We start from the raw sequence: 14,370 nt of genomic DNA on the forward strand, positions 1-14,370 counted from the left end.
GAAGGCGGCAACTTAATTCACATATCGGATCTGCTGAATATTATTCATAGGATATACTTTTATACTGTTCGATGCTTATGTTTTGCACGAGATTAACTGCGCTAGTTTCCATGTAGGCGAAGTTTCAACATAAATCAATGACAATTATTTGTTCCATACGAAAGCTCTCATGTTTGTAAAGACGTTCTTGTGAGAGTGAAAATCTGCACTTACCAGCGCGTGTGGAACATACACGTTGAGATAAAGGCAATCTTCCTTGCCAAGGTATGCACCGGAGTCGTTGACCTGGGGGCAAGGAGATCCTTCAACGGTCGCGTCGAGCTCGCCAGTCCAACTGGCTTTTGGTACTGGAGCCTGGAACCAAAACGAAATAGGCAATTGTTATCTTGATAATGAGTAATCCAGTACAAGGATATTATATGGAAGATGGGCTGAAGAATTTTACACAATTTAATGTCTTACGGTTTGATTACTCATACATATTGGTAAACATCTTTCTGTGTTACAGAAATTTACATTATTGGAGTACCTTCTTGCAGCGGTGTACCGTAGGTCTCTAGAAGAGCGTAGCGTTCCAAAGGATTGGAAAAGGGCACAGGTCATCCCCGTTTTCAAGAAAGGACGTCGAACAGATGTGCAGAACTATAGACCTATGTCTCTAACGTCGATCAGTTGTAGAATTTTGGAACACGTATTATGTTCGAGTATAATGACTTTTCTGGAGACTAGAAATCTACTCTGTAGGAATCAGCATGGGTTTCGTAAAAGACGATCGTGTGAAACCCAGCTCGCGCTATTCGTCCACGAGACTCAGAGGGCCATAGACACGGGTTCCCCGGTAGATGCCGTGTTTCTTGACTACCACAAGGCGTTCGATACAGTTCCCCACAGTCGTTTAATGAACAAAGTAAGCGCATATGGACTATCAGACCAATTGTGTGATTGGATTGAGGAGTTCCTAGATAACAGAACTCAGCACGTCATTCTCAATGGAGAGAAGTCTTCCGAAATAAGAGTGATTTCAGGTGTGCCGCAGGGGAGTGTCGTAGGACCGTTGCTATTCACAATATACATAAATGACCTTGTGGATAACATCGGAAGTTCACTGAGACTATTTGCGGATGATGCTGTGGTATACCGAGAGGTTGCAACAATGGAAAATTGTACTGAAATGCAGGAGGATCTGCAGCGAATTGACGCATGATGCAGGGAATGGCAATTGAATCTCAATGTAGACAAGTGTAGTGTGCTGCGAATACATAGAAAGAAAGATGCCTTATCATTTAGCTATAGTATAGCAGGTCTGCAACTGGAAGCAGTTAATTCCATAAATTATCTGGGAGTAGGCATTAGGAGTGATTTAAAATGGAATCATCATATAAAGTTGATCGTCGGTAAAGCAAATGCCAGACTAAGATTCATTGAAGAATCCTAAGGAAATGCAATCCGAAAACAAAGGAATTATGTTACAGTACACTTGTTCGTCTATTGCTTGAATATTGCTCACCAGTGTAGGATCCGTACCAGATAGGGTTGATAGAAGAGATAGAGAAGATTCAACGGAGAGCAGCGCGCTTCGTTACATGATCATTCAGTAATCGCGAAAGCATTACGGAGATGATAGATATACTTCCAGTGGAAGACTCTGCAGGAGAGACGCGCAGTAGCTTGGTACGGGCTTTTGTTGAAGTTTCGAGAACATACCTTCACCGAGGAGTCAAGTAGTATATTGCTCCCTCCTACGTATATCGCGTGAAGAGACCATGAGGATAGAATCAGATAGATTAGAGCCCACACAGAGACATACTGACAACCTTTCTTTCCACGAACAATATGGGACTGGAATAGAAGGGAGAACCGATAGAGGTACTCAAAGTCCCCTCCGCCGCACACCTTCGGGTGGCTTGGAGAGTATGGATGTAGATGTAGATGCAGATGTAGATGAAAATTAACGGTGACGTACTGAGGAGCAGTCACGTCTCCAGGCTGAATACTGCAATACACTGCTTTGCAAAACTTAAGAGCGAAATAGAGGTCACTGTAACGCCATATGGAGCTGGCCTCGCAACACGAGGCAGTTGTAGGAACGCAAATGACAGTGTGTGTCAATTTGCTAACAGTTATCATGCACTGTTGTGGTTTTCTTCATTACAACATGGATAGGAGACATGGACGGCTTCACATGGGAAAGAATCATTGTGAACCTGGAAGGACGAAATGTGACGAGTGTAGCCCAGGAGTTTGGTTTCGCCCACAGCGTTGTTTGACGGGCATGGCGATCGATCCGATCCACAGGCACTGCTGCTCGAAAAAGAGGGAGTGGTCGAGCACAGCCAACTACTGTTGCTACATGACCGCTACGTTGTGCATCGGGCAAGAAGTGATCCACGTCAGACAGAGCGTGCAATTACAACCACATTAAAGAGGACTAAAAGGAAAGCAATATCATGGTCCAAAGTGGCAAGGCGATTGCTTGGGGGTGGGCTCCTTTTCCCGTCGACCAACACGGCGTCTTCCATTGATACCCGCACATCGGCGGTAGCTTTTGAGATGGTGCCAAGGTGATAGGGACTGCAGCAAGGAAAAATGGGGTCGTACGCTTTCTCGGACGAGTGCTGATTCAGTCTGAGCAGTGACTCTGAATATACCCTCATGTGGCGAGAGGTGTTAACACGTAATGCACCAAGGAACATTTTGGAATATTTCCGTACGTTTTGGTGGTCCAGGTGCAATGGCATGGGTAAGTATGATGTTGCATGGGCGTATTGACCTCCAAATCTTTGAACACAGCAAACTCGCCAGTCAACGTAATTGTGATACTGTACGTCTTCCCCAAGTGTGTCTTCTTAGGTGTGCATTCGGCGTTTACTTTATTTCTAAGAATGGCAATGTGAGGCCGCATCGAACAGAGCAGGTGGAGAATTCTTAGAACGAGAACGTCTTTGGTGAATGGGTTCGCCTCCCCGTTGCCTCGACTTAAATCCCATCGAAAACGTGTAGATTATGCTGGGGAGACGTTTGGCAGTACGTCCACGTGTCCGCAGCTCGTGGTCGTGCGGTAGCGTTCTCGCTTCCCACGCCCGGGTTCCCGGGTTCGATTCCCGGCGGGGTCAGGGATTTTCTCTGCCTCGTGATGACTGGGTGTTGTGTGCTGTCCTTAGGTTAGTTAGGTTTAAGTAGTTCTAAGTTCTAGGGGACTGATGACCATAGATGTTAAGTCCCATAGCGCTCAGAGTCATTTTTGAACGTCCACGTGCACCAGCGATCATTCAGCAGCTATGAACCGCATTGGTGGAGGTTCGAGATAAAATAGGAAACGCAGCAGAGGATCATGTAGAAAGACAAAACCTACTGGAAGTCCCTTGATAGTGGATTAAATGATGAAAAGAAAACATATAAAAATACAGAAAAGCAAGCATATGAAAGGAATTACAGAAATACAGACAGGGAGGCTGACAGAAAATAGGAGAATTGTATCAGAAACCGCTGTAGGATACACGCAAGGCTGCAGAAGCATGCACAACTACATATCTACAGGAAAGATAAATGCCACCAATAGGAAAGTTAGACTTTTGGAGAAAAGTCGAGCAATTGTATGAATATTAGAGCTCAGATAACAAGCCGGTACTTGGCTAAGAAGGGAAAGCTGAAAGGAGGAGGTAATATGCAGGGGCCTATTAAGGACAACAAACTTGAGGATAATATTATACAAAGAGAAGAGAATGTGTCTCTTCCACAGGGATCTCTAGGACAAGACTAGATTAATTGCAGAGCGCACAGAGGCGTTTAATTGTCTGCATTCCATACATGAATGGAACAGGAGGAATCACGAGCTGCAACGCCGGAAAAAGAGAAGAAAAAGAAGAATATGAGGAGGAGGAAGAAGAAGACACACAAAACATAAAAGAAATGGAAATAACAAGTTGCTGAAGAGTCGGTATTTTGGTAGCTTCTGGTGAAGCCTCTTCGAATATTTCACATAAAGAAAATTGCTACCATCAGATTTAAACGGTCTCCATGGCAATGATACATGCTCGTTATAATTTAAGTACGAGGATGAGAGCTCCACCATAACAGCGGGAAAAATCTCATTAAGGTGTCCAATCACATCATTAAGCGAAACTATGAAAAACAGCGGTGTTACACCAAATCTGGGAAATAAGCCTGCCAACTAGAGCACTACACCGTTTCGTTTAATGGTAACGTGTTACGATTCACGTTGGGTCTTAATAGTGTTGCCAAGAAATCAGCTTCGCTCTGGGTAAAGCTTCAGTAAGGTCGTGTGCGCACTTCGTAATGTCCAGGGAATCATCATAAATCACGGTGAATTCAGTGTAATCACTGTCTTTGAATTAAAATGCCATTACTTGTCGTCTCATTGCGTATTTCTTTCAGAATCCTTGTGTTCCATATTCTAGAAATTATTTATTTGTAGGGTCCGAGTTTCATTGAGCTATTCTACTTGGCTATGACACATGCTGCGGAGGTTACTGTCGTCCTTAAGTTTCGCACACCGATGTGTAAAATTATAGCTTACTACATGTTGATACGGCTTGGAAGAGCAGAGGAATGGTATGGATAATATTTAGGAAACTTCTTATAAGGTGAAACTAAAAGCAGGGGCTTCACTATTCAAAGCGCAACGGAAATTTCACTTTTAGGAGCAGAGGAGATAGCGGATAGGTGAAAAGGGGACATTGCAAGAGTGGGAGGACTTCTCTGATAACGTGACTGATAACGGAATGGCATTCGATGAGAACGAAATTGTGCGTCCACTATTAAAGCCAGAGCTATGGAAGACTTCCGATTAAATATGGCAGGAAGGTTCGATATGTCCTTAGAATTTCTGATATCATTGAGGAAGTACCAATGAAGCAACTGTTCACGTTGCTGAGTAGAATCTATGTGCCTGAAGACGTACCAACGAACATTCGGATGAATATAATCCACACAATACCAAGGTCATCAAGGATAGGTAAGAGCGTGAACCATTGCAGGGTCAAATGAACGGCTTATACATTCAGGTTACTGACAAGAAAAATATATAGAAAAATGGAAAAGAAAATTGAGGATCTGTTAAATGACAATCCATTTGGCCACCGGGAAGGCACTGTTATGTTGGGCTTGATGATGGAGGCTCGACATAAGAAAAATCATGTCACGTTCACAATATTTGTCGAGCTAGAACAAGCGTTCGACATTGTAAAATGGTGAAGATGTTCTAAATGCTGGGTCAGCGGGAGTAAGCTGTAGGGAAAGATGGTAATAGACAATAAGTACAAGGATCAAGAGAAATAATAAGTAAAGAAACCCAAAAACTAAGAACGCGGACTAAAAAGAGAATAAAGGAGGGAAGTACTATTTCACCGTTACTGTTCAATTTTTACATCGAAGTAGCAATGACGGATATAAAAGAAAGGATGAAGAGCGCGAATAAAACTCAGGGTGAAAAGGTGTCAATGATAAGATTCGCTGACGGCATTGCTATCCTCAGTGAAAGTGAGGAGCAATTAGAGGATGTGTTGAATGCAATAAACAGTATAACGAGTACAAAATATGGGCTGACAGTAACCCAAGCCGGCCGCGGTGGTCTAGCGGTTCAGGCGCTCAGTCCGGAACCGCGCGACTACCACGGTCGCAGGTTCGAATCCTGCCTCGGGCATGGATGTGTATGATGTCCTTAGGTTAGTTGGGTTTAAGTAGTTCTAAGTTCTAGGGGACTGATGACCACAGATGTTATGTCCCATAGTGCTCAGAACCATTTGAACCATTTGAACCAGTAAACCAAAAGTAATGAGAAGTAACAGAAACAAAATTAGTGATAGACGTCCTTCAAATTTAGGGACCACAATGTTAGCAAGCTCAAGGAATTCTGCAACCTTGGAAGCTAACTAACACAAGATTGACGAGGCAAGAAGGACATTAACAGCTGACTAGCATGTGGAAAGATGGAATACCTGGCCAGAAATTCTTGGAAATCTATAGTAACGTCTTATGGGACCAAACTACTTAGGTCATCGGTCCCTAAGCCTACACATTACTTAATCTAACTTACACTATGGACAACACACACACCCATTCCCAAGGGAGGACTCGAACCTCCTACGGGGGGAGCCGCACGGACCGTGACAAGGCGCCCCCAGACCGCGCGGCTACCCAGCGCGGCATGAAGAATTCTATTAGAATAAAACATAGGCCTTGATTTGAGGAAGATGTTTCTGAAAATGTACATCTGGAGCACAGCATTGCATGGTTATGAAGTATGGACTGTGGGAAGACCGGAATAGAAGTGAATCTAACCGTTTAAATCTGGCGCTATAGAAGGATGTTGAAAGTTAGGTGGGCTGCTAAGACAAGGAAGGAGGAGGTTCTCCGCAGAACCGGCGAGGAAGGGGACACACGGAAAACTATGAGAAGAAGAAGAAACTTACTGATGGGACATGTGTAAGAAGATTTACTGATGGGATATGTGTAAGACACCAGTAAGTAACTTCTATGGTACTAGAGGGAGCTGCAAGGGATGCAAAATGTTGGGGAAGAAAGAGACTGGAGCACTTCCAAGTAATAATGGAGGACGTTAGGTACAAGTCATTCTCTGAGATGAAGAGGTTGTTTCAAAAGAGGAATTCGTGGCGGGCCGGAACGAACCAGTCAGAAGAATGATGACTCCAAAAAGGAATGAATATCAACAATAGTAAAACGCGGGTAATGAAGTGTAGTAAAATCAAGGCACTTGATGATGAGAGAATTTGTTTTGGAAATGAAATACTAAAACGTGTAGAAGGATTTTGCTATTTGGGAGGCAATATTACTGACGATAACCGAAGTATAGATGACATATGTTGCTGACTAACAATGGCATGAGAAAATTGTTCATACAGAATGCAAAGGTAAATTTTAGGAATTATTAACTGAAGTTCTTGTCTGGAGTGTAGCCTTAAAGGAAGTGAAACGTTGACTGGAGAAAGTATAGCAGAGAAGTGAAGCATGTGAAATGTGAGACTAGAGAAGAATATTGAAGGTTAGATTGGTAGATCGAACAACAAATGAAGAGGTACTGAACTGACTTGGGAGAAAAGAGCATTATTAAACAATTTGAAAATTTGCGGTAAGGTCTTGTAGGACCAAACTGCTGAAATCATCGTCCCTAAGCTTACACACTACTTAATCTAACTTCAACTAACTTACTCTAAGGACAACACACACACTCATGCACGAGAGAGGACTGGAACCTCCGAAGGGTGGAGCAGCGAACCGTGACAAGACGCCCTAGACCGCCGGCTAACACACGCGGCAAACAATTTGACTAAATGAAGGAACAGGTCGGTGGGACACATCCTAGGGCATCAAGGAGTAGTCAGTCAGATTATGGAGAGAACTGTGAGGTACTGAAACTGTACAAGGGTATGAAGACTTGATTATGTTAATAACGTTGTATTAGATGTAGGAGACGGTATTTATTGAGAAATGGAGAAGTTTTCATATTATGGAATAGCGTAGAGGCAACCAATTCTTCGGCTTTGTTTATCACTACCCCTTTGCTTTTCATGGTTACATTTTTAAATTATTGTGAGCGAAAGGATAATTTTTATCACAGTTATGTACTAGGATTTATTGCCATTAATTTTTTGTACATGTATGCACGATTATAGTCAACGGCTTTGCCGCAGTGGTAACACCGATTACCGTCAGATCACGGAAGTTAAGCGCTGTCGGGCAGGGCTGGCGGTTGGATGGGTGACCATCCGGTTTGCCAAGCGCTGTTGGCTTGCGGGGTGCACTCAGCTCTTGTGAGGCAAACTGAGGAGCTACTTGATTGAGGAGTAGCGACTCCGGTCTCGTAAATTGACATGCGGCCGGCAGACCGGTGTGCTGTCCACATGCCCCTCCAATCCGCATCCAGTGACGCCTGTGGACTGAGGATGACACGGCGGCCGGTAGGTACCGCTGGGCCTTCCAAAGCCTGTTCGGACGGATTTCATTTAGTACGTATGATTATACAGCTTCGAGTTATGTTGCACAGTGGTACGACACAGCTGACGTATTCAGAAGAACAGTGATTCTAAATATCGTCTCGCAGTCCAGACTTTGGTTTAATCTAAATCGCTTAAGTTAAATAAGAGATTAGGTCTTTTGAAGAGGACCGCCCTGATTTCTTTCTCCATACCGAAACAATCCGAGCTTGTGCTCTGTCTGTAATGAGATCGCCTCGACGGGACAATAAACCTTAATCTTGTTTCCTTTCTTCGTTGACTATGTGGTAACACGCTAATAGGCTAGTACTAGGGCGAAACACTTTCTTCATAGTGCGAGGAGATTAACATTTTACAATACAGTCAAAGTAAGGAAGGATGGAAAATTAGCCAGATGAGTAAATAAAAATATCAATTAGCTACCAAATATTCAGATACTGAAGCTCTATTTCAAACGGGCACCAGAGCTTTATCTTTCGTACAAATACTTCTTATCGAAAGAGCTATGCAGGTATGTACATTTATACATATATGTTTCTCAGTCCCACGTCGATGCATGATTCTAGTGCAGTTACTCTCTAACGCTGAAGAAAGGAATTATCCGAATGGGATGGGAACCGGTTGATGCGGTCTAAATGTACCGACAAACAAATTATTACAACTTCATGATGATGGAAGCAATAGAAAGTGCTTGACAGACTGAGTAAGTCAAAGACTTATTGATCCACCTCTGGCCTTTAGGCAACCAATTATTCGTCTTGACATTGACTGACAGTGTAATTGAATGTCTTCCTGAGGGATACCGTGCCAAATTCTGTCACACTGCTGCTTTAGGACCGTTGTTCGGGGCGTGTTCAGACACGACTTCGACCTGGAATCTAACTGTGTGGTGCAGAATTGTCTTCGGTGAGGAGACGCGCTTCGAACTGAGCCCCGAAAACCAGCGAAGGCGTTTCTGGATATGCCAGAGACAGTGGTGGGATACCAACCTGACTGTCGCCCACCGTACGGCCCAACAACTAGAAGTGGTCTGTTGTCATCCGCGCACCCTTATGGGAAGGCGGTACGTCGACGATATTCTACGACCTGTTCTGTGGCACTTCACGGTAAGCTTTCCTGGGTTCACATTTCACCAAGGTAATGCTCGCCCGCACACGGCGAGGGTTTTTATTGCTTGTCTTCACGCTTACCAAACTCTACTTTGGCCAGCAAGGTCACCGGATATCTCTGCAATTGAGAACGTTTGGAGAATTACGGACAGGGCCCTCTCAGCAGCTCGGGATTCTGACGACATAGCGCCCCATCTGGACAGAATTTACCACAATATCCCTCAGGGGGACATCCAACAACTCTGTCAATCAATGCCAAGCCGAATAAATGCTTGCATAATGGTCAGAGGTGGACAACTCGTTACTGACTTGCTCAATTTTCGGAGCCCTGTCTATTCAATAAATCATCCACTTGGTCTCCTGTACATGCAGATCACATCTACCGATTTCCGTCCCATTCAGATAACTCACTCGTGGTGCATCTTTCTTTTTTTTTATCTTACAGCGTATTTCGCGAAATAAAGTACCAGTACTTCTCCTAATTCCCTTCGGTCGACCGTTTTGCGCTACCGGCTTTTAGATAGTGGATTATTCCTCTTCTTCTGCTATTTCCGTCCAAATTAGGATGTTAATATCCGTCTCTTACTGAATTATCATTCTGTACTTTTGACGTTGATTTGGTCATCGTTAACTTGAATTCAGTAGCACGTAGCCCTCTCATTCAATCAAATACATTTCCTGTCGACCTTACTATCGAGTGAAAGGACTATGGCCTCGTACGATATTTCTTCGCTTATGACACTCAATATATTTTTGGGGAAAATAACGTAGCGTATAATATGCTGTGAATTGTGAGATATTTCATTCAATCATTGTTACACAGTACTTTTTGTCCCGTTCAAAAATCTGACATTTGCCGATGTTTGGCGATTGAATTAAAATAAAAGTAAAAATGAGGTGCTCATTCAGTGGTATGCGGTGTCGTGGATTAGTGTAGAATGAAGGGACATCAGGAAGGCTGAAGATCGATTCCGCCGTCAACTACATTTCTCTCAAAGGCACCAGCAGAGCCTCTCTATCACAGAATCTCCAACCGACGGGCGGATCAGCCTTAAAAGTATCAAATGCAGTCACTTCTTTACACTGTGGTGACAAACCCGTCCGGACAGACGCGTGTCTTAGCGCGTCCCCTTCCGAGACGGGGCGGTATGCTGGCCCAAGATCGAATTCAAACAGCAGATAGATGACGCGGTGTCGGTGTGCCGGCCAGTCTGGATGTGGTTTCTCTGACATTCGAGTAGGTGAATACCGGGCCGATTCCCATGTCCCAAGTCATATTCACGCTAGGCAAACAATTAGTACACTGGAATGAGATTTTCACTCTGCAGCGGAGTGTGCGCTGATATGAAACTTCCTGGCAGATTAAAACTGTGTGCCCGACCGAGACTCGAACTCGGGACCTTTGCCTTTCGCGGGCAAGTGCTCTACCAACTGAGCTACCGAAGCACGACTCACGCCCGGTACTCACAGCTTTACTTCTGCCAGTACCTCGTCTCCTACCTTCCAAACTTTACAGAAGCTCTTCTGCGAACCTGCAGAACTAGCACTCCTGAAAGAAAGGATACTGCGGAGACATGGCTTAGCCACAGCCTGGAGGATGTTTCCAGAATGAGATTTTCACTCTGCAGCGGAGTGTGCGCTGATATGAAACTTCCTGGCAGATTAAAACTGTGTGCCCGACCGAGACTCGAACTCGGGACCTTTGCCTTTCGCGGGCAAGTGCTCTACCACTTGCACTTGCCCGCGAAAGGCAAAGGTCCCGAGTTCGAGTCTCGGTCGGGCACACAGTTTTAATCTGCCAGGAAGTTTCAATTAGTACACTATCTCACACTTGCTAAACAGAATTTACTTTACACACAGACAGTTTCGGTAAACTGCTCCTGTCCTGGGAGTGAATAGGAGACTAATGACACTTACTCAGCACTCAGTAGCAGTGCTCAAAAGATTAAGACCCAGCCCATGACGGTCGTGTAATATGCGGCGGCCATGGACTGTCTGGCAGTCACCGTGAAATTTTTTTGCTCATCACTGGTAAAGTTGGCTTGAAGCAATCCTTGATTTCTGTCGGTTGCCACCGATACTGTTAATTTCACCATAAATGTTCCATCCAACACCATCGAAAATGTGCTTCACACACACACATCGAGGTCTGCCTCTGGGATTCTTTCCTTCCATCATTCCTCCAACTACGGGTTTCGATGATGACTTACGTCGTAATAAGTGTCCAACTATTCTATCTTTTAGGCGAATTATGTTTCTTATTAGAAATATCCACCAATCACTAGGTTGTAGCCCACTGGATCAATCTGTCTTGCCTCCAACAATCTCATATTCTTCTAATCGTAGCATTTCCCTCCTCCCCATTTTTCATGTCAGTTACTGTTTCTTTTTATAGGGAGCCGTTTCACCTTGCACAATTCTTGCTAGCGTATCTACGTTGCATCTTCCATCCTTATTGATTAGACTTCCCAGCCAATAAAATTAATTTACTTGTAAAGAGTCTCTTGTCCAAATGCTATTTAGCCATCTGGCATATACACAAGTTGTGTATATAAATACCTAGGTCTTCTTTTTGTTTATGGTCATATTATAGCAGTCGGCTATTTCATTATGGATTCAATTCAGTTTCCATTCGTATTCGGCACCTATTTCTGTATAATCAGCGAACCACAGTTGTCTCGTAGTGGCAAACAAGTTCCTCATTATGATAGTCCTTCACTCCCATCATCGAATCTTCAACATAGAAATTAAATATCAGTGGTTGCAACAGAACGAGTACCCATTCCTGATTTTGGCCTCTTTTACCATTTCGTCAGTGCTGACCCTTCTCCGTAGCCGAGGTATCTGAGACACACCTGTGCAGTGGCTCTCGAGTCGGAAATAAGCCGGTTTGAATCGAGATGGTGGATTAAATGTTCACTAATAGTCTTTCTCTGGAAACAGGAGATTAGGCGATGGTGTAAAGTCCTGATCACCAGTTTTTGTGCCAATGCCGTAGATTAAATTCCAAACTTCTCCACAGTGTTTCACGAACTGAGGGCATGTGACAGTGCTGATGATCTGTCCGCTGGGTAGGGACGTTAAGCTTGGCTGCTCCTTGGTACTGTTCGAGAAGAGTAGGCTTTGTGCCACACTGTCTCTGATCCTCTCCCTGCTCCTCCATCATCATCATCATCATCATCATCATCATCATACCACACTACACAGGAATCTGTTAACTTACACTCACCTTCTCTCAATAACCTACACATACAACACAGCAGTCGTATACACACAAAGACTGGGGCAATGTTCACAGAGGATGAACACCCTTTCCGACAGATGGCTGAAGACACAATGTCGTATTTCCCAGACAGCAATACCCTGTGGAATTTATTTAGTGCTGACTACTGCAGCCTTCTTCTGACTGCCGTGCAGAGGGTCTTGGTTCCATTCCCGGTACTGGCAAGGATTTTGGTCAGACGAAGGAATGAGGCGCTCTCAGCCTCGTGATGGGAACTGAAGGGATACCTGACTGACTAGCAGCGCCACCAGGTCAGCTAACGCTGCAGCATCCTGGCTGGAGTACTGTGTGCTGATTCCTACCACTCTAAACCGTATCTGCCTAATGCCATTGGTTGATGAATGACACAACGGTCGATCATGGCCACTTGCCCCACTGTGGTCAAACTGATGGTGCTTATGTTGGTACTCCAGTCTTCTGCACATAAAGTGAGCACATTACGTTTCTATCTCTGTCGTTGATACCATCCAGTCTAAGAATTAAAAAAAAAAAAATTTATGTGCACCTACATCTACATGGTTACTCGGCAATTCAAACTTAAGTTCCTGGCAGACGGTTCATCGAACCATTTTCGTACTACGTCTCTACCATTCCACTCTCGAAAGGCGCATGGGGATAAAGAACACCTAAATCTTTCCGTTCGAGCTCTGATTTCTCTTATTTTATTATGATGATCATTTCTTCCTGCGTACGTAGAAATGAGAACAGCGAGAAACTTAACATCAGGATTGATGGTCACGAAGTCAATGAAGTTAAGGAATTCTGCTACCTAGGCAGTAAATTAACCAATGACGGACGGAGCAAGGAGGACATCAAAAGCAGACTCGCTATGGCAAAAAAGGCATTTCTGTCCAAGAGAAGTCTACTAATATCAAATACCGGCCTTAATTTGAGGAAGAAATTTCTGAGGATGTACGTCTGGAGTACAGCATTGTATGGTAGTGAAACATGGACTGTGGGAAAACCGGAACAGAAGAGAATCGAAGCATTTGAGATGTGGTGCTATAGACGAATGTTGAAAATTAGGTGGACTGATAAGGTAAGGAATGAGGAGGTTCTACGCAGAATCGGAGAGGAAAGGAATATGTGGAAAACACTGATAAGGAGAAGGGACAGGATGATAGGACATCTGCTAAGACATGAGGGAATGACTTCCATGGTACTAGAGGAAGCTGTAGAGGGCAAAAACTGTAGAGGAAGACAGAGATTGGAATACGTCAAGCAAATAATTGAGGACGTAGGCTGCAAGTGCTACTCTGAGATGAAGAGGTTAGCACACAGGAAAGGAATTCGTGGCGGGCCGCATCAAACCAGTCAGTAGACTGATGACCAAAAAAAAAAAAAAAAAAAAAAAAAGGTGGGTGTCAACAAAATATTTACGAATTCGGAAGAGAAAATTGGTGACTGAAATTTCGTAAACAGATCTCGCCGCAAAGAAAATCGCCTTTGTTTCAATGGCTGCCACCCTAACTCGCGTATCATATCAGTGACACTCTCACTCCTATTGCGCCATAATGCAAAACGAGCTACCCTTCTTTGCACTTTTTCGATGTCCGCCGTCAATCCTACCTGGTGAGGATCCCACACCGCTCAGCAGTATTCCAGCAGAGGACGGACAAGTGTAATGTAGGCCGGCTCTTTAGTGGGTTTGTCGCATCTTCTAAGTGTTCTGCTATTAAAGCACAGTTTATGTTTCGCCTACCCCACAACATTATATATGTGGTCTTTCCAATTTAAGTTGCTCGTAATTGTAATTCCTAGGTATTTAGTCGAATTGACAGCCCTTAGATTTGTGCGATTTATCGTATACCCAAAATTTATCGGATTTCTTTTAGTACCATGTGGATGACCTCGCACTTCTCCTTGTTTAATTACAATTAAATCAATACCATTAGCTCCTGATGGGAATTGCTATACATCAACGGGGACAGTTGCAAATGTGTGCCCCGACCGGGACTCGAGCCCGGGATCGTCTGCTTACATGACAGACGCTTTATCCATCTGA

The 14,370-nt window shown here is 44.0% G+C and overlaps 1 protein-coding gene across 1 annotated transcript in view; it reads right to left on the bottom strand.

Annotated features, from left to right (window-relative positions):
• The window catches only part of LOC124595598 (cholinesterase 1-like), a 130,039-nt gene that overhangs the window by 88,835 nt on the left and 26,834 nt on the right, over positions 1-14,370 (bottom strand). Inside the window, exon 3 of the mRNA XM_047134399.1 lies at positions 214-354. Coding sequence (XP_046990355.1) covers positions 214-354 — 141 coding nt within the window. The remainder of the gene's footprint in view (positions 1-213; positions 355-14,370) is intronic.

The sequence above is a fragment of the Schistocerca americana genome, chromosome 2 (assembly GCF_021461395.2).
Source record: "Schistocerca americana isolate TAMUIC-IGC-003095 chromosome 2, iqSchAmer2.1, whole genome shotgun sequence".
Taxonomy (NCBI): domain Eukaryota; kingdom Metazoa; phylum Arthropoda; class Insecta; order Orthoptera; family Acrididae; genus Schistocerca; species Schistocerca americana.